At 41.8% G+C, this 18,066-nt stretch overlaps 4 protein-coding genes, 1 long non-coding RNA gene and 1 other non-coding gene across 6 annotated transcripts in view; 4 read left to right on the top strand and 2 right to left on the bottom strand.

Moving 5' to 3' along the window:
* Positions 1-18,066, bottom strand: part of LOC128779282 (uncharacterized) — a 217,114-nt gene that overhangs the window by 40,046 nt on the left and 159,002 nt on the right. The window lies entirely within an intron of this gene.
* Positions 920-1,557, top strand: LOC139440263 (keratin-associated protein 2-3-like). The gene has a single exon (XM_071219144.1). The coding sequence runs from the start codon at positions 920-922 to the stop codon at positions 1,325-1,327; it is 408 nt and encodes a 135-aa protein (XP_071075245.1). The 3' UTR covers positions 1,328-1,557.
* Positions 2,523-2,656, bottom strand: LOC112316628 (U11 spliceosomal RNA). The gene has a single exon (XR_002976028.1). It is a non-coding gene; the product is annotated as a U11 spliceosomal RNA (small nuclear RNA).
* Positions 4,400-4,807, top strand: LOC112316343 (keratin-associated protein 9-3). Its single transcript, XM_024573179.3, has one exon. The coding sequence runs from the start codon at positions 4,400-4,402 to the stop codon at positions 4,805-4,807; it is 408 nt and encodes a 135-aa protein (XP_024428947.3).
* Positions 8,552-9,394, top strand: LOC112316458 (keratin-associated protein 9-3-like). Its single transcript, XM_053911711.1, has one exon. It carries the CDS (start codon positions 8,552-8,554, stop codon positions 9,014-9,016), a length of 465 nt encoding a protein of 154 aa, XP_053767686.1. The 3' UTR covers positions 9,017-9,394.
* LOC128779276 (keratin-associated protein 9-3-like) lies at positions 16,941-17,879 on the top strand. The gene has a single exon (XM_053911710.1). It carries the CDS (start codon positions 16,972-16,974, stop codon positions 17,452-17,454), a length of 483 nt encoding a protein of 160 aa, XP_053767685.1. The 5' UTR covers positions 16,941-16,971; the 3' UTR covers positions 17,455-17,879.

Raw genomic sequence — 18,066 nt, 5'->3', positions numbered from 1 at the left:
GAGGGGAGGGGGAGGATGGTGGGAAGAAGGGGAAGGGACTAGTCAAAGAACGTGTATGAATGACCCATGGACATGGACTACAGTGTGAGGATTGACGGTGGGAGAGGGGGAGTGGGCTGGGCAGAGGAGGGCTAAGGGGGAAAAATTGTGACAACTATAATAGAATAACAATAAAAATAAAATAAAAGGTATTTTAGGCAAAAAAAAATGTCATGTCTCAGAGATAAGATGAGCATTCTGTGAGGAGATGGACCATACACAGCACGAACTGGAGAAAAGGGGTAAAAATGGGTGACAGTGTCGGATGCTGTATTCCAATACTCACCTGGTTCACAAAACTAAAGTTCTGAGTTTCCCATACAAGTGTGTGAGCTGTAGTCCCATTCAAGCAAATATGCACTCCACAATCGCAGGTGATATGCACTTCCAAGGAATCTGCACTGAAGGACATGTCTAATACATGTGTGATTAACAAGTAGGCTTTTCAGGGGAGCTTGGGGGGTCAGAGATAGAATGTCATCATTGTTTTCTAGAAGCCCCTATACTATGTTTGAATTTCTTTTAAAATTGCAATTCCTATAGATCCATTCTATCCAGATTCCTCAGGTGCTATCTACTCAAAATGAGCATTGAGAGCTGCTGTCACCTGGAACGGCTATGAGTGCTTGGAGTTTGATGACAAGCAGCATGAACATACCTGTATTTAGGGTGCAGCACGGGCTCATGAATGACATCATGAGTATGGCGTGAGCAATGCAACCATTAGTCAAAATTCTACTTAATTGGCCAAAAGATAAACAAGAGGGGTCATCAGCCCCTGGCCAGGGTATATAAGGGCCCCAATGGGAGGAAGACAAGCACACCTGAGAACACCCCCCTCCTCTCACCAGTCCCACCAAGCCAAGAGACAGACACCACCATGACAGGATCCTGCTGCGGCTCCACCTGCTCTTCACTCTGTGGGGGAGGCTGCTGCCAGCCCTGCTGCCAGCCCTGCTGCTGCCGAGACCCCTGCTGCTGCCGCCCCTGCAGCTGCCAGACCACCGTGTGCCGCCCTGTGACCTGTGTGCCCCGCTGTACACGCCCCATCTGTGAGCCCTGCCGCCGCCCCATCTGCTGTGACCCCTGTGGCCTGCAGGAGGGCTGCTGCCGCCCCATCACCTGCTGCCCCACATCGTGTATGGCTGTGGTCTGCCGCCCCTGCTGCTGGGCCTCCACCTGCTGCCAGCCCATCTGTGTGCAGGCGCCCTGCTGCCGGCCCCCCTGCTGCCAGCCTGCCCCTTGCCGCAGCACCTGCAGGACCTCCCCCTGCTGCTGCTGCTGCTGAGCAGTGCCTCAACTGCCTAGAGCAAGCAACCTTCTGAAAGAGTGATACTCCCACTTCTCTACCCAAAAACCTTCCCTGAGCCATGAAGACCTCTCTAGTCAGCCGGGGGGTTGCATGGAAATCCGGACTCATCTATTAAGACAAGGCTATTCTCAAGTCTTTGTAAGAGTAGCAACTTCTTTCTTTCCATCTTTTATCTTAGGTCTCTGCGGCATGTTTATTTTCCAATAAACTCCTCATCTTTGGCCTAGCAAACACAGCTTCGGTTTTACTTGTTCATTCTATTTTTTTCTCATTATATTTTAACATAACAAAAATGTGCTGATTGACTACCACCTGCAAGTTGCACACAGTATTGTATATAAAAGAAATTAAAATTGACTTAAAAATATTCCCCTCTTCAAGAAACTTCCAGGGAGGGGAATCAAATTGACAATAACCCAACTGAACATTAGAATACGGAAAAATAAAAGTACAAAACACTGTATGGTATCAACAGAGAAGTCAGTATTGATCGGGGAGCACAAGAAAGATGGAAGGGAGAAAGTCGCACATTAGGAGGGTTAAGGTTCCAGGGTGCAGATCTAAGGGAAGGTGGCATTCTCAACAATGAAACAGTTTGCACAAAGGTACAGACTGGCTGTACCAGAGGGTAGTTGGCTGGGAGCACTGGATATATGTAGAATAATAGTGGGAGGAAAATTTGGAAAATTTGTGTGCTTTAAATATCAACCAAAGGAGTACACCCTGAAAAGCAATGAGCACTAAGGAGCTGCTAAAAGCCTTGAGGCAGGGGAATGGCATCACAGGATTTAGACACTGGAGGGATTCCTATGGTTGCTGCTCATAAATACAGAAGGCCAAAGCTAGATGTAGAAGGACTATACAGAAACTACTGGAAAGCTGTACTAAGATGATGGACACGGAATAAAGAAGACACAAAGAGTACGGAAGACCTAGGCACCCCGAAGGAATATCTACTAACACAAATGTGAGAAACAAGAAACAATTAGGAAGCAAACGTGACTTCATGCAGTTTGAGAGGAAACTCTTCTGGTCAGTAGATACCCGAAGTAATTTTAACATATTTAAGCTTATTTACTATGTGTTTAAAGTCACTACTCCACAGTGTATTCTACCTTCCACTAATATTCATATTCTTGAGTTATTATATATTTTTTCTTTTTTTTTTTTGGTGGTTGCCAGGACCAATGATCACTAGCTGCCCAGGTACTAAAAAATTATGCTGCTGAAATCTCTTGAGGTCAATTCTGCGTGCAGGGCAACCAAGCTGCCCTACATGTGCCACTCACGACAGAAGCCCTTTTTTGAGCTATTATATTTTTTAAATAGGAGACAAAGAATTTTACTACCATTAACTGATCCTGGAAAGCAGCATGGTATGAAATAAAGTGAACTGATCTGGGAGTGAAGGTTAAGAGTTTTATACCCAGCTCTTCTGGCTACATACTGGCTGTGTGAATGGAGCAAGTCACTAACCTCTCCTAAATGCAGGAATTCCTAGACTCAATAGTATTCTAACATCAACTGATGCTTAGAGGAAATGAAAGTAGTTCATGAGATGGACAGATCAGTTCTTGTTTTCTGCATAACCCTTTGGTGTCTCATGCATAATGGGATTTAACAAATGTGTTATTTATTTAAAAAATGATGTCAGTTTCTGTAGCTATAAAATTAAGTGGTTGGACAAGATGATTTATTAAGGTTTTGATCTCCAATATGTAATGATTCCATGTAAACATTTTGCAGCTTCCCAGCCTTGGTTATCACATGACATGAACATCATTATTGACACGGGCATGAATCATGTTTTAATTCTATCCCTGTGCTAACCAACACCTCTACCTCATAAAAGCTATGTGCTTCTTTTCAGGGTCAGAAGGAAGGAATAAGCCTACCACAAGCAGCAATAATATGTTCCTTTGGCCACAACTTTTTTTTTTCGTTTCCCCCATGTAACCATAAACGTCAAATGGAAAATCACAGCCTTTCTTTTAGCAACCACCAGAAATTGTTTCAATTTTTATTTTGCTTAAATGTATTTTAATCTCTTTGCACTTATACTTATTGAACAATATTTGATCACCCATCTGCCTCATAAGCACTGTGACTCAGAAAAGTATGTTTTCAAATTCCTGCTTTTTCTTTTATCAGTTCCCCCTTATAAATTAAACTGTTGTGCTCTTTGGCCTGATATCCTTGAGTAAAACACAACATGTAGTTACACAAAATGATGTAAACTGAAATGAACCCCGCCTTTGAGAAATAACTACTGTCCAGATAATCTGTATAACAGTGCTTTTCATATTTCATAGAAATATAAATTACACTTAAATTTTTTGGTGTTTTTTCCTAATTACTGGATATGAATTTTAGTGCATATTTTAAATTTGTGATAACAAAATATCCACAGTAAGTTGGAATGGAACGGTTTTGGTCCATAGATCCTCTTGAGTGATAAATGTTTCCTCAAGGCTAAATGTGTGAACTTCAGGAGAGAACATAGAAATTGGAGAGATGCAATTTCTGGAAATATCTATAAATTTTTATGAAGGTGGAGTTTATCAGAATTTTTATCTGGGTGATTATAGAGGCCATAATCTTATTAATCTAAAAAATATAAAGATAGCCTTACATGAAGGACATGGTTAGTAACAGTAAATGGGTAATGATTTTTTCTGAAGACTCACGTTTTGGTGAATATGACACCACAATCACATCATCTCATGAGTGAGAGGCACTTTGTCAGGTGAAAATTATAGCGCTATTTGGAAACAAAACATCAACAACTCTACCCAGGACTACTGAACACATTTGGTGAATACCAGCTGAGCAACAAGGAAAAACCAATTTGGACATACATTTAAAAGAACTCAGTATTTGAACAATCAGAGGGCCCTGGAAAGCTTCTTTAAAGAGTAACAAGATAAAAATTCTGATTGTCACAAACACAGAAACTGGCCAAAGCCTATAAAAGGCCCCAGTGGGACAAGCATCCCTAACACAGAAACTCCCCTGAGCAACCCCACTCTCTGCCCAACCCCTGACACCATGGCCTGCTGCAACACCAGCTTCTGTGGATTCCCCAGCTGTTCCTGTGGGACCTGTGGCTCCGGCTGCTGCCAGTCCAGCTGCTGCCAGCCAACCTGCTGCCAGACCAGCTGCTGCCAGCCAACCTGCTGCCAGACCAGCTGCTGTGGGACAGGGTGTGGGACCAGCTGTGGCACTGGCTGTGGCCAGGGTGGTGGCTGTGGAGCTATGAGCTGCCGCACCAGATGGTGCCGCCCTGACTGCCGTGTGGAGGACACCTGCCTGCCCCCCTGCTGCGTGACGAGCTGCACCCCCCCGACCTGCTGCCAGCTGCACCATGCCCAGGCCTCCTGCTGCCGCCCATCCTACTGTGGGCAGTCCTCCTGCCGCCCAGCCTGCTGCTGCTACTGCTGTGAGCCCACCTGCTGAAAACCTTCTGATGGGAATCCTGAGAAAATGGCATATCCAAACTAACCAATGTAGAGTCCCAACAAACTTCTGAGCTCCCGTCCCCATAATCCAGCTTGTGACCTCTTACAACATGGCTACATAATTTTGCTAAGATATAAATTAATTTATAATAGAAGATCCAAAATATTTCATAGACCTGGGTATCAACAGAAGTCCAACCACGGGAAAAGAGTGCATAATATATTGCTATAAATGTCACCTGAAATATTTCAACAGCTCATTGGGTTTGGGCTTTAATAAAAATTTTCGTTCTTCGATGATGAAGCCATTGTTGGAGAATTCTTTGGAACTTGTTACTGATTCCCGGGCTCTGGGGTTTTTCAAATCTCAATAAATGAGGCGGAGCACTATGGTTTTTCATTATTGTGGCTTTCATAATGATCTTGAAAAGGTAGTTTTCCATTGTTTATTCATTAAATGGTCCAATATTCTGCAGCCAAAATACATGATGAAAGGAATACATCTGTATTTATAAAGTATTTCTTGAGGTCCTCAACTGTGCAGTTGATGGGTGAGGTGTTGCAGAAGGTCAGATTTACTAGAAGGAATTCTACGCCATTTAGCTTCTTGACAGCATTGCCAAATCCATTTATTCATTCATGTATAATTCTGTATACAGTTCTTTCAATCGGCAAGGGTATAAATGGGTAATACATGATTGGAAGGACAGTACACAGAAGATTCTACAATAATACATAAGATGGAAAGGCATCCTGAGTTTAGACCCTGCCCTTTAATGAACAGTCCATGAATTCTTGAGTAATCCCTTCACCTGCCCGGGCATCTAATTCTAACCTCAAAAATGAGAAAATGGAGTTTTTCTACTTATAATGTCCCGTCCAGGCATAGGGTACTAAGTCACCTACTAAACAGGTGACATTTTGACAATTAGTCACCTCAGATGCCCAAAGAAGAAAAAAAAATAGTCTATATTGTTGAATATGTTACCACCATTTTATATATAAAACACATTAGAATATTCAAGAGCCCTGACTGGCAGGGCTCAGTTGGTCGAACATTGTCCTGCAAAGCAAAAGGTTGCTAGTTTGGTTCCTGGTCAGGGCACTTGCCTGGGTTGTGGTCCGGTCCCTGATTGGGGTACACACGAGAGGCAACCGATTGTTCTTTCTCTCACACATGAATATTTCTCTCCTTCTCTTTCTTCCTCCCTTCCCCCATCTCTAAAAATAAATAAATACAATCTTTAAAAAAAGAACATTAAAGGAAGTGAGATGTCCTGTAAAACGGAACCTCTACAACCATCACTCCCAAACTGACTTAACTGGGGTATCCTCTGCTCACCTACCACCAGCCACACCTGTAACACTAGTGCTCCTCAAAACACACTTCACAAAATGACTGAAGGGAATTTCAAGCGATGTTTTTACAAGACCTATACAATTCTCATGTATTGGGAAGTAGACAATAAATGTCCATACAGGGATGGATTTCAATGACTATGATGTTGGCATACACTATCCCCATTTTCATCCAATCTCCTGAGAGAGTTCTAGAATGAAGCAAGGATGAAATAAAAAACATATAATGGAGCTTCCATTATAACGAATAAAACCTTTGGGATCTTAAAATCAGAGTGGTGAGCCACCAGCCAGGGTAGAGGAAACAAGAATTGGCAACTTTTATAAGAAACATCTTATTCTTGAGGGCAACTAAAGACCAGACACGTGGAAACTGAGTTAAGTTTCCCACTGAGGAAAATGTTGAGAACCGTGCCGTGGTAGGAAAGCACCGAAATGGGGGTATGATATACAAAGCTACCGTCTCCAGTGTCCTTATCAACCTGCATTTCAACTCCCCAAACGTCTGAACTTCGCGCAAGGAAATAGAAATCGTCCTAGTGTCAAAGATTCCGTTGAGTTTAGAAACGGAACAGATAGCTCCTGAGATTGTCGTAACGACAAAGCCTCGTATTTCCAACCTCCTAGGTGGAAAAATTAGCTAATCAGTCAGTGATACAGATTTGCAAAAGGAGAAGAAGAAAAAAAATCACAAAGAACAATACTTTTTGCATCGCATTTAATGTGGGATTTGAAAATGTCTTAATTCTAACTTGGAACGAGTTGTGATCTGAACTCAAAGCTTTCATTTCTGGAGAAGCAGCACTAACCCTTGGTGTTCCGGTTCAAACCCTGTAAGTGGCATTTTAACTTCCATTTCCCTCGAATAGTGTCCATACTCCGCGGAAGCCAGGCCGCCTTACATTGCGCCTAAACAAAACCTTCACCCTGTTAGTTGCCTCATTCAAAATATATAAATTTTCCAGCTCATTGAACTAGTCTCTAACACCTACAGTAATGGCACACTGCCCATCTAACCTGAGACAGTATGCCATGTACTCTAGTTTTAATATATTAAGAGTGTGATTTTTATGCAGTGAAGAACGTTTATTCTTATTGCAAGAAAAATGTACCTATGTGTGGTAATGGATCTTAGTTAACTTACTGTGGTGATCATTTTATATATTTGTGAAATCATCCCCATAGTAAGTTAATATATATACACATACACATATATATCAAATCATTATGTTGTACACCTGAAACAAATAAATGTTACATGTCAGTGGTACCTCAAGTTTAAGAAAAGAACACTTAAATCTATAGAATATCTTAAAATCAAAGATTGGATGAAGTCACAAGTCAAGTAAGATTAACTCTTTTGCAATTACGTTTTTCTTGAAGAACATTATTACATATTAAAAAAATATAAAGTCTCCAGACAAATTTCTAATAAACAGTGGTGTTACTCACACTAAACTGTCCTTCTTCCCTTCACCCTCTAGTAGTCTGTAAGAAGAGGGGCAACTTTCCACTTCCTGCGTTCACTGTTTGATTTTCTCCCGAACACCTGCCTGCATGGAAAGGAGGGAACGGACTACAGTGGTTTAAAGAGTTGAGTCTGAAGTCAGACGGCAAGGGTTCAAATTCCAGGTCCACCACTTGTTAAAGTGAGCTTAGGTGGAAGATTTTAATCTGTTTAGGGCTCAGTGTCCTCACAAGGACGATGGAAGAGCAATGACACCTACCCCATAGGACTGCTGTGAAAATTAAACAAATCGATGCATGCAAAGCACTCACTACTGTTTGGACACAAAAGAAGTGTTTCAAACAAAATGTTTTCAGTAACAATTCATCTACACTTCCCAGCTCCCAATGAAAGCATCCCTTTCTGGTCAGCTGAATCACTCACAGTGCTTCTCCAACAAGGTAAAGACAAGAAAGGTAGAGAAGGGTAGCTGTCAACACTGGCGGCCACATTGATGAGAATTAAACTGTCATGTGAGACCCCAGAGCTTAGGGTCAATATTGAGTAATACTGACACTCCTTAAAGATGAGGCATCCGTCAGTGATTCTTTGGGCAATGAGCAAATTGTAACAAATACGGGAAATTAGGGGTTATGTAGTCATTGAACGCTAATGACTACTTGGCCATGGTAAAGAATCCTAATTGAACACCAAATAAAATCAACTTTTAAAGGCTTTCAAAAGGTTGAACAAGTAACTCAGAAACAGGGCAATTATTATTCAGAAACAAGTTGTTCAAACACAAACAAGGAAGAGACTGTGGGAATTACGTAAATAATAGCTGTCCAAGGCTTATAAAAGGCCAAATGTGGAAGTTATCGCCAAAACTAAAAAATTTCTCCAACCAACCCAACTCTCAACCCAACCCCTGACACCATGGCCTGCTGCAACACCAGCTTCTGTGGATTCCCCAGCTGTTCCAGTGGGACCTGTGGCTCCGGCTGCTGCCAGTCCAGCTGCTGCCAGCCAACCTGCTGCCAGACCAGCTGCTGCCAGCCAACCTGCTGCCAGACCAGCTGCTGCCAGCCAACCTGCTGTGGGACAGGGTGTGGGACCGGGTGTGGGACCAGCTGTGGCACTGGCTGTGGCCAGGGTGGTAGCTGTGGAGCTGTGAGCTGTCGTACCAGATGGTGCCGCCCTGACTGCCGTGTGGAGGACACCTGCCTGCCCCCCTGCTGCGTGACGAGCTGCACCCCCCCAACCTGCTGCCAGCTGCACCATGCCCAGGCCTCCTGCTGCCGCCCATCCTACTGTGGGCAGTCCTCCTGCCGCCCAGCCTGCTGCTGCTACTGCTGTGAGCCCACCTGCTGCCAGTCCACCTGTTGTGAGCCCATCTGCTAAAAAGCCGAGTTGCTGATTTTCAACCTGAAGTTTCAACTTCCAACTCAATCCATGAACTAGTTACATGTCCAACCACCCCTGGCCCACTAACAAGTTCTCGAACTTTTACTCAGCTTTTGTTGTGGAGGGTACCAAATATGCGGCTCACAGACCTCTCTTCCTCACAAAGCCTGATCTCCCCACAGAGGCTGCCAAAATACAAGTCTGACTCAAGAAAGGGGAAAACCAGTTTGTGCTGGGCTTGACCTTCGGCAACTATTCGATCCCACGCTCCAGGACTCAGTGCTGCTGAGGATGTGGAAGAACCGCCTGCACTCCTCAGACCCAGTCACCTCCTGTACCCCGCCATCCTGCAGGCTGTACTTCCCATGAGAGGAGGACGCTATCTAAGGCCTAATAAATTATATCTGTTTGGTGCAGCAAACACATCTTTTTTCTTCATTGAGTGTGCTCATGGTGTATATTTCACAGAAAGTCATGCAAAAGAGTTTAATCTGGTCTTGCTATACTATACTGCTCTTCTTACACGATGTTAGGAAATTTGGTCAGATCCAATAGCAGTTATTCCCCATAAAAAGACCCAGCAAATGCAGTTCTAGGGCCTCGGAAATGGCACAGCTCTACGACCATATCCTGACCTCACACAATGCTTTCACAACCAGAAAGCTACCGAAGTCAGGACCTCTGAATCCAGCACCAGAATGGGTTATTTTTTCATGGCTGTGAGAGGAATGCTCTTTCAGGCGACCTCCAAACAATGGTACTGTATGCTAATATAGCAGACTTTGCCATTTACATGTGGCCTCGTTATCATAGGCAGTTAGCTAATTATTAATAAAAGGGGGAGCAGAAGTAATTAGACATTGAGCTTAATAAAGTGGGGAGCATGAGCCTGTTTGCTTCACACTCCATGGAATTAGAGCATTTCTCCGCCAAGGGGATTAACACTCCCCGCTTTCTGCCTCCAGTACCAGACTGTTGTGGGGGCACTGGGGGAGGTGTGTCACTATAGAGGCCTGTCAGTGTAACTGGGAGGTGGACCTATCAGAGGCCCACGAAAACCTGGGAAGTTCCACTGGTTATCTTACAAAAGCATCTGGTCCATTCCAAACCTAAATTAATATAATCCCAGGGGTATAAAGAACCCCTCGCCTCCTCCCCACTTCCTCCTACCACCTGGTTCTGCACTCGCCACATGCGCTTGTGCGTTCTCTCTCGCAAGGGAGTGCACAACCATGTAGGCCTAGCAGCTACCGGGGCCCACTGTAGACTGTGTGGGCTCCAAAAAAATAAGCATTAATATGGCACAAGATCTCTGGACATTGACTCTATTTCTGGCCCCGATTTTCCATGGCAGGACCAACAGCAGGGGGATGTTGGAAGCCCAGGGGCAGCCTTCCACGTGAATAAACCATTTTGCCATGCCACGATCTCCTGTGCGCGAGTCCCTGGAAAGCTTTCCTCGCTATCTCCCTGGTGGAAGAGCCTGATTTCCACCAACGATAGTCTTGCAGAGTAATGCAAGGGAATTGTAAGCTGGGAAAGCCTCTCTGAGGAAATATGCTTTTAATTAGATGGAGATTTTTCATCCAAAAACTTTTTTCCCAGTTTCTAAACTGAAAGTGAGAATAACAAAGATTTTGCTCTATTTTTAGAATGAACATATGTACTTTGGCTTAAAGTATATACAGAAATACACACATGTATATACATGTATATATATGCATTTATATATAGTACACGTATGCAATGAATTTTATTTATACACATTTAAATAAAAGCATCATAGAATACTTCATAAATTTGGGTGATTTAGGGGAAAGGATCAGGATTAATTCATTAATCCTGGGATTAGAACTGGATGAAACTGAAGGTATTCTTTTTTTATTAAGAATATATAAAAGACTTAAATGAAAACCATGACCATCCTAAATAAAACATAGGCAGTAAAATCTCAGACACCTCTCAGCGCAATATTTTTGGTGATATATTTCCTAGGGTAAAGGAAACAAATAAAAAATAAACAAATGGGACTACATCAAACTAAAAAGCTTCTGCACAGCAAAAGAAACCATCTACAAGATGAAAAGGTAACCACTGTATGAGAGAGCATATTTGCCAATTATACATCTGATTTGGGGTTAATTTCCAAAGGACATAAATAACTTATACAATTCAACACCAGAAAGACAAACAATCCAATTTAAAAAAGGGCAAAGGACCTGAATGGACACTTTTCCAAAAACAACATACAGGTGGCCCACTGACATACTAAAAAAACGCTCAACATCACTAATCATCAGAGAGGTGCAAATTAAAACCACGATGAGGTATCACCTCACACCTGCCAGAATGGCCGTATCATAAACAAATCAACAAACAACAAGTGCTGGCATGGATGTAGAGAAAAGGGGGTGCTTGTGCACTCTTGGTGGAACACCAGTTTGAAAGAATATATGCACCCCTGTATTCACGGCAGCGCTATTTACAATAGCCAAGATCTGGAAATGCCCCAAGTGCCCATCAGTAGGTGAATGGATAAATAAAAGCTGTGGTACATTTACACAATGGAATATGATGTGGCCATATAAAAGAAGGAAATCTTACGTTTTGCAACAGCATGAATGGACCTGGAGATTATTATGCTAAGTGAAATAAGTCAGCCAGAGAAAGACAAATACTATATGATCTCACTTATATGTGGAATAATGAACAAAATAAACTGACAAAATAGAAACAGAAGCATAGATACATGGAACAGACTGACAGCTGTCAGAGGGGAGGGTGGGGTGGGGACTGGGTGGAAAAATGAGAAGGGATTAGCCAAAGATCATATATGTACAACACATAGACACAGACAACAGTGTGGTGACAGCCAGAGGGAAGGGGGGCAGGGGCTGGGTAAAGGTGAGCAAAGGGGGAGGCAGAGGGGAAATGGGGACATCTGTCATAGTGTCAATAAAATAAAGTTAAAAAATAAAAATTAAGAAAGAACATTATTCTGGTTAAAATTACAATGCTTTACTCATTCAAGTTTTAATAAAAATCAAGTAATTAGAAAGTGTGAATTGAGGATAACATGTAGGCAAAGAATCAATTACCCCGACATAGCACCAACAGACCTATCAATCAAGAAAATACCCCTGGAACAACAGAACGGAAATGAAGACACATTTATCCCCTTGCCCCTCTGATTCTAACTACTGACCACTTTCAAGTATCACTACCTAACAGCTCCTACTGAGAAAAAAAAATAACAGACAAGAGAGTTTGGTAAAATTTGACGGTTTACCATTACCATACACTACTGATCATTCATTCCCTCTTCAGTTCAACAAGCACAGACTGAGCATCTACACTCAAGACGGTGCAGAAGGTACTGTATAGGGAACTACGGTGAACCAGACATGGGCAGGTCATGCACTTAGGGAATGAACGATCTGGTAGGGCAATTACACAATTTTATCCCTGGAGGTGTCTGAGAGATCATCTCATTTTACAGATGAATAAACCAGTGTTCAGAGGGATTAAGTGACTTTTCTGAGGTTCAGTCACTTAATGGTAGAACCAGTTTGAGAAGCCTATTTAGTGCAATTAACTTAATTCTGAATTTAAGAGCTCAGTCCCCTACATCATGTAACCACCTCTCGTCACTTAACTCTGGACCTGTTTATCATAGAAAGGGACACTTGAAGCCTATATGAGGATATTAGCCAATGCCACTCCAATAAATTAAATAAAAATAAATAAAGTCACCTTCAGTTTAAAATTCTATGATTTTTTAAAATTCGAAAGCACAAACTAAAAACAGTTGAAGACTTCTCCGTAGAGGATTACTGAATAAAATGTGGTAGGACCGTTCTCTGGAATATCGCATAGCCATTTAAAAGAATGAGTAATAATATGTATAGAATAAGCCAACCAATTGGATAACCTAGATGAAATGGATAATTCCTATCAAAACGGAATCATAAAGAAATAGAAATCTGAACAGATCTATAACTAATAAGGAGATTGAATCCATAATAAACCATTGAGAGAGAAAATCCCAGTATCAGAAGAGTTTCATTGATGAATTCTAACAAAAACTAAAAGAAAAAGTAAGACCAATCCTCCTTAAACTCTTCCAAAAAATGAAAGAGGGGGCAGGGGACACTTCCAACTCATCCTATGAAGCCAGCATTACCCTGATATAGAAGTCAGGTAGACAACATAAGAAAAGAAAATTACAAACCAGAATCCCTAATTAATATTGATGTGATGTTCCTTGACAAAACACTATCTAACAAAATTCACATTAAAAGGATATACACCATGACCAAAAAAATTTTTCAACATATGGAAATCAATCAATGCATATATCACATAGCAGAATGAAGGCCGGTGAGGGTGGGGTGGGGGGACACGTGTATCTCAAGAGATACAGAGAAAACACCTGATGCCATTCAACAGCCTTTCATGATTAAAAAATTCAATGAACTAGGATTAGAAGGAAACTACCTCAGCATAACAAAAGCCATAAATGAAAAGCCTACACGAACATCATACTCAACGGTGAAAGACTAAAATCTTTTTCTCTACGATCAGGAACAGAAGAAGGATGCCCATGTTCACCTGTTCTATTTTTCATAGTATTGGAAGTCCCATCTAGAGCAATTAGGCAAGAAAAAGAAATAAAAAGCATCTAAATCAGAAAGAATGAAGTAAAATTGTCTCTATCTGCAGATAATATAATATTATAAATAGAAAACCTGAAAGACATCACCCCCCCAAAAAAAATGTAAGAACTAATCAATGTATTCAGTAAAGTTTCAGGATACAAAATCAATTTTCAAAATCAGTTGCATTTCTACACATTGTCAACAATCTATCAGAAAGAGAAATGAAGAAAATAATGTCATTTAATATGGCATCAAAAGAATAAGATACTTAGGAATAAATTTAACCAAGGAAGTGAAGAATTTGTATACTGAAAACTATAAGACATTAATTAAATAAAGAAAACAAATAAATGGAAAGGCATTCCATGCCCATAGATTAAGAGAATGAATATTGTTAAAATAGCCGTATACCTAAAGCAATCTAAAGATTTAATTCAATTCCTGTCTAAATTCCAATGGTGTTTTTCACTGAAATAATAAAAAAAAAACAATCCTAAAATTTGTATGGAGCCACAAAAGACCCCAAATAGCTAAAGAATCTTCAGAAGGAAGAACAAATCTGGAGGCATCACACTTCCTGATTTCAACTATGTTACAGAGCTATAGTAATCAAAATAGTATGGTACCAACATAAAGGCAGACATGTAGACAACTATAATAGAATAGAGAGCCCAGAAATAAGCCCTCATATATATGGTCAAATGATTTTCAACAGGGTGTCAAGACCATTGAAGGGGAAAGGACAGTCTTTTCAACAAATGGTGCTGGAAAAAAATGGATTTGCACATGCAAAAAAAAAAAAAAAAAAAGTCAACCCTATCTTACACATATAAAATTAAATCAAAGTGAATCAAAGCCCTAAATATAAGACCTAAAACTCATAGAAGAAAACATAGGGGAAAAGCTTCATGATGTTAGATTTGGCAATGATTTCTTGGATATAACACCAAAGGCATAGGCAACAAAGTAAAAAATAAACTGAACTACATCAAAAGTAAAACTTTTGTGCATCCAAGGACACAGTTAACAAAATGGAAAGGAATCTACAGAGTGGGAGAAAATATTTGCAAATCACATATCTGATAAGGGGTTAATATCCAAAACACAAAAAAGAACTCTTAACAAGAACAACAAAACAAAAGTTGCACAAATGACATAAATGGACATTTCTCCAAGAAGATATACAAATGACCAACAAGCACTGAAAAGATGCTCAATATCACTAATAATTGGGAAAATTCAAATCAAAACCACAATGACATACCACCTCACTCCCATGACTACTCTCAGAAAACCCAACAAGTGCTGGCAAGAATGTGGAGAAATTGGAACTCTTATACACTGTTGGTGGGAATGTGAAATCACAATCACTATGAAAAAACAGTTACTCAAAAAATTAAAAATAGAATTACCATATGAAGTAGCAATTCCATTTCTAGGTATATGCCCAGAAGAATTGAAAGCTCAGTCTTGAAGAGAGATTTGCACACCCATGTTTGTGGTAGCGGTTGGAGGAGGTAATCAAGGGAACGTGACCACTGGTTGACCCGAGAGCGGGACCCGGGCATTCCGAGGATCCTCACTGTCTCCCCTGCATTTGGAATGTACACTTCGCCTACCCTTCCCACAACGGGAGCTGTTTTCAAGGACTCAGCCTTGAGAGAGCAATGAGTTGCTGAGACCACTTGGGTGGTATATGTGACTAAATCCAGTTAAAGACTGCATCTAGACTTTTAAGATTTGGCAGGCGGTGGAAGTGATCTGCTTGTCTTGCTGTCACCCAAGACAAGCCTTACAAGTAAGTTCTCGTGCTTTTTAAACCTGCCACGTACCAATATGGAGTGGTCTGCCTCTTTCGTTAGTCTCTCCTTGCCTTTCATGTATGGAGGCCAGTTTGTAAAGCAAGAGCAGGGTTAATCACATAGCCAAAAGGTGGAAGCAACCCAACAGTCCACTGATGGATGAATGGACAGACATTGTAAAGTATACACACAATGGAATATTATTCAGCCTTAAAAAGCAAGGAAATCCTGACATATTCTACAATAGGGATGACTCTTAAGAACATTATGCTAAGTGAAATAATCCAGTCACAAAAAAAACCACAAATACTGTATGACTCTACTTGAATGAGGTTCCAAGAATGGTCAAAATCATCAAGATGCAAATTAGAATTGTGGTCGCCAAGGGTTTGGGGTAGCAGGGGGAGGGGGAATGGGAAAGTTATTTACTGGATATAGAGTTTCTGTTTTGCAAGACAAAAAGAATCCACAATGTGAATTTACTTAACATTAGTGAGTTGTACACTTAAAAATGGTTAAGACGGTAAGTTTTGTTATACGTATTTTAGTACAATTAAATTGTTTAAAAATAAATATGTATAGGAGACCCCGATTTTACTGAATTAGAAGCTATATGCATATACATGCTGGTTCATGTTTGCAAAACCAGGAAGAAAGGTATTGAACCATAGGCACCAAACTTAATATTGATTACCTTCTGGAATCCTAGTTTTGGAAGGGCTATGTGTGTTTTGGGGAAGGGAGGGAAAATATTAACTCTTCTGTGTATGCCTTTGGACTGTTGGACTTGTTAAAAGGCATATTCATTACTAGCATATATTTTTAATTTAGTGGAGTCAGGAAACAACCTACAGGAGAAAGCCGTGAAGGGTCTCGCTTGGGAATTCGTCCACTGAGGATTAAAGACAAAAACACGCTTGAGGGCCCTGAGGTCCTGTAACTCGTGCACTCCGGTCGTGGAAAGGCATGCTTCTTTTCGACGTGGGTGCTGCAGGTGAGTGCTCACCTTTCGACGACACTCGTGTTAGTTATTCCAAGTCTAGACAACTTGTTTATGAAATTATCTGAATGACCACCGATGGAGAAAATGTTCAAGTTCGGATAAACTCTGCCTGAAGGTTATCAAAGGCCACATTTGACAGAGCAAGCCGGGGCAGCAGTGGGCCCAAGTTTCATCTGTCATGTGACCACCATAGAGGGGAGCTGCCATGATTGGCTTTCATGAGCCCTCACTTGACCCTCAGGGCAAAGAAGAAATATAATGAGACTTAATTGAGGATGACCAAAGCAGGCTATTGAAATGCTATTTATAACTTTCTAAACAACTCGGGTATGAGCCAATCACTGACTGACTTTGCAAATAATGACAAGGAAAAATGCTAAGTATTAGGAAAATCGGTGTCTCTTGGGACTATATAAAAGGCCAGCTGTAGAAGGTGCAGCCAAAACTCAGAAACTTAACAACCCCAGTCTCAACCCAACCCCTGACACCATGGCCTGCTGCAACACCAGCTTCTGTGGATTCCCCAGCTGTTCCTGTGGGACCTGTGGCTCCGGCTGCTGCCAGTCCAGCTGCTGCCAGCCAACCTGCTGCCAGACCAGCTGCTGCCAGCCAACTTGCTGCCAGACCAGCTGCTGCCAGCCTAGCTGCTGCCAGCCAACCTGCTGCCAGACCAGCTGCTGCCAGCCCAGCTGCTGTGGGACAGGGTGTGGGACCAGCTGTGGCACTGGCTGTGGCCAGGGTGGTGGCTGTGGAGCTATGAGCTGCCGCACCAGATGGTGCCGCCCTGACTGCCGTGTGGAGGACACCTGCCTGCCTCCCTGCTGCGTGGTGAGCTGCACCCCCCCAACCTGCTGCCAGCTGCACCATGCCCAGGCCTCCTGCTGCCGCCCATCCTACTGTGGGCAGTCCTCCTGCCGCCCAGCCTGCTGCTGCTACTGCTGTGAGCCCACCTGCTGCCAGATCACCTGCTAAAAAGAAGGTTGCTGATTATTTAAGAATGAAAGAATCATAAGAAAACTCTTGTGATTTCTTAAGAAATGTTTCCTTGGATGATAAGTATCATGATGTTTCTAAGTCACTCAGAAATGACAAGTCTTAGGACCATCTTGAACGTGCTGACTTAGCCCCCTGGAAACACGTATCAGAGTGTCAGATCAGGGGCGTCTCTGCTCTGTTCCCTATCTCTTGATCCCTATCTGCTTCCTCCTTGAATATCCCCTGTTAATTTCAAATAAAACGTTTGAATGTGCTAAGCAAACTGAGTTATTTTCTTTCTTCCATCTTGAAGCTTGTCCACCTGTAGCTGAAATTCAAGAAGAGTGGATTTTTATTTTGATAATCCTAAGGCATAAGCATAAAAGTCTAAACCAGAAAGATTAAACACAAACTGCATTATGCTTCCATCCACCAGCTAATGAAATGTTCCATGTACTAAATAATGTTTGGAGTTATTCAAATACTTAGATGCGCTAATCTATGACAACTCGGTATGAACCAATAAGGTCACTTTTAGCTCAAATTTTCTGGTTGATCAAAGCTATGGGATTCTACCTAGATGTAACCTCCTTCTCTGTAATATACCAG

This window comes from Desmodus rotundus, chromosome 9, assembly GCF_022682495.2.
Source record: "Desmodus rotundus isolate HL8 chromosome 9, HLdesRot8A.1, whole genome shotgun sequence".
NCBI classification, from domain to species: domain Eukaryota; kingdom Metazoa; phylum Chordata; class Mammalia; order Chiroptera; family Phyllostomidae; genus Desmodus; species Desmodus rotundus.
This window is presented reverse-complemented; position numbering and strand designations above follow the sequence as displayed.

What these genes read in the sequence shown, in the direction of transcription:
- LOC112316343 (XM_024573179.3), top strand. Translation starts at nt 4,400, where the DNA reads ATGGCCTGCTGCAACACCAGCTTCTGTGGATTCCCCAGCTGTTCCTGT.
- LOC128779276 (XM_053911710.1), top strand. Translation starts at nt 16,972, where the DNA reads ATGGCCTGCTGCAACACCAGCTTCTGTGGATTCCCCAGCTGTTCCTGT.
- LOC139440263 (XM_071219144.1), top strand. Translation starts at nt 920, where the DNA reads ATGACAGGATCCTGCTGCGGCTCCACCTGCTCTTCACTCTGTGGGGGA.
- LOC112316458 (XM_053911711.1), top strand. Translation starts at nt 8,552, where the DNA reads ATGGCCTGCTGCAACACCAGCTTCTGTGGATTCCCCAGCTGTTCCAGT.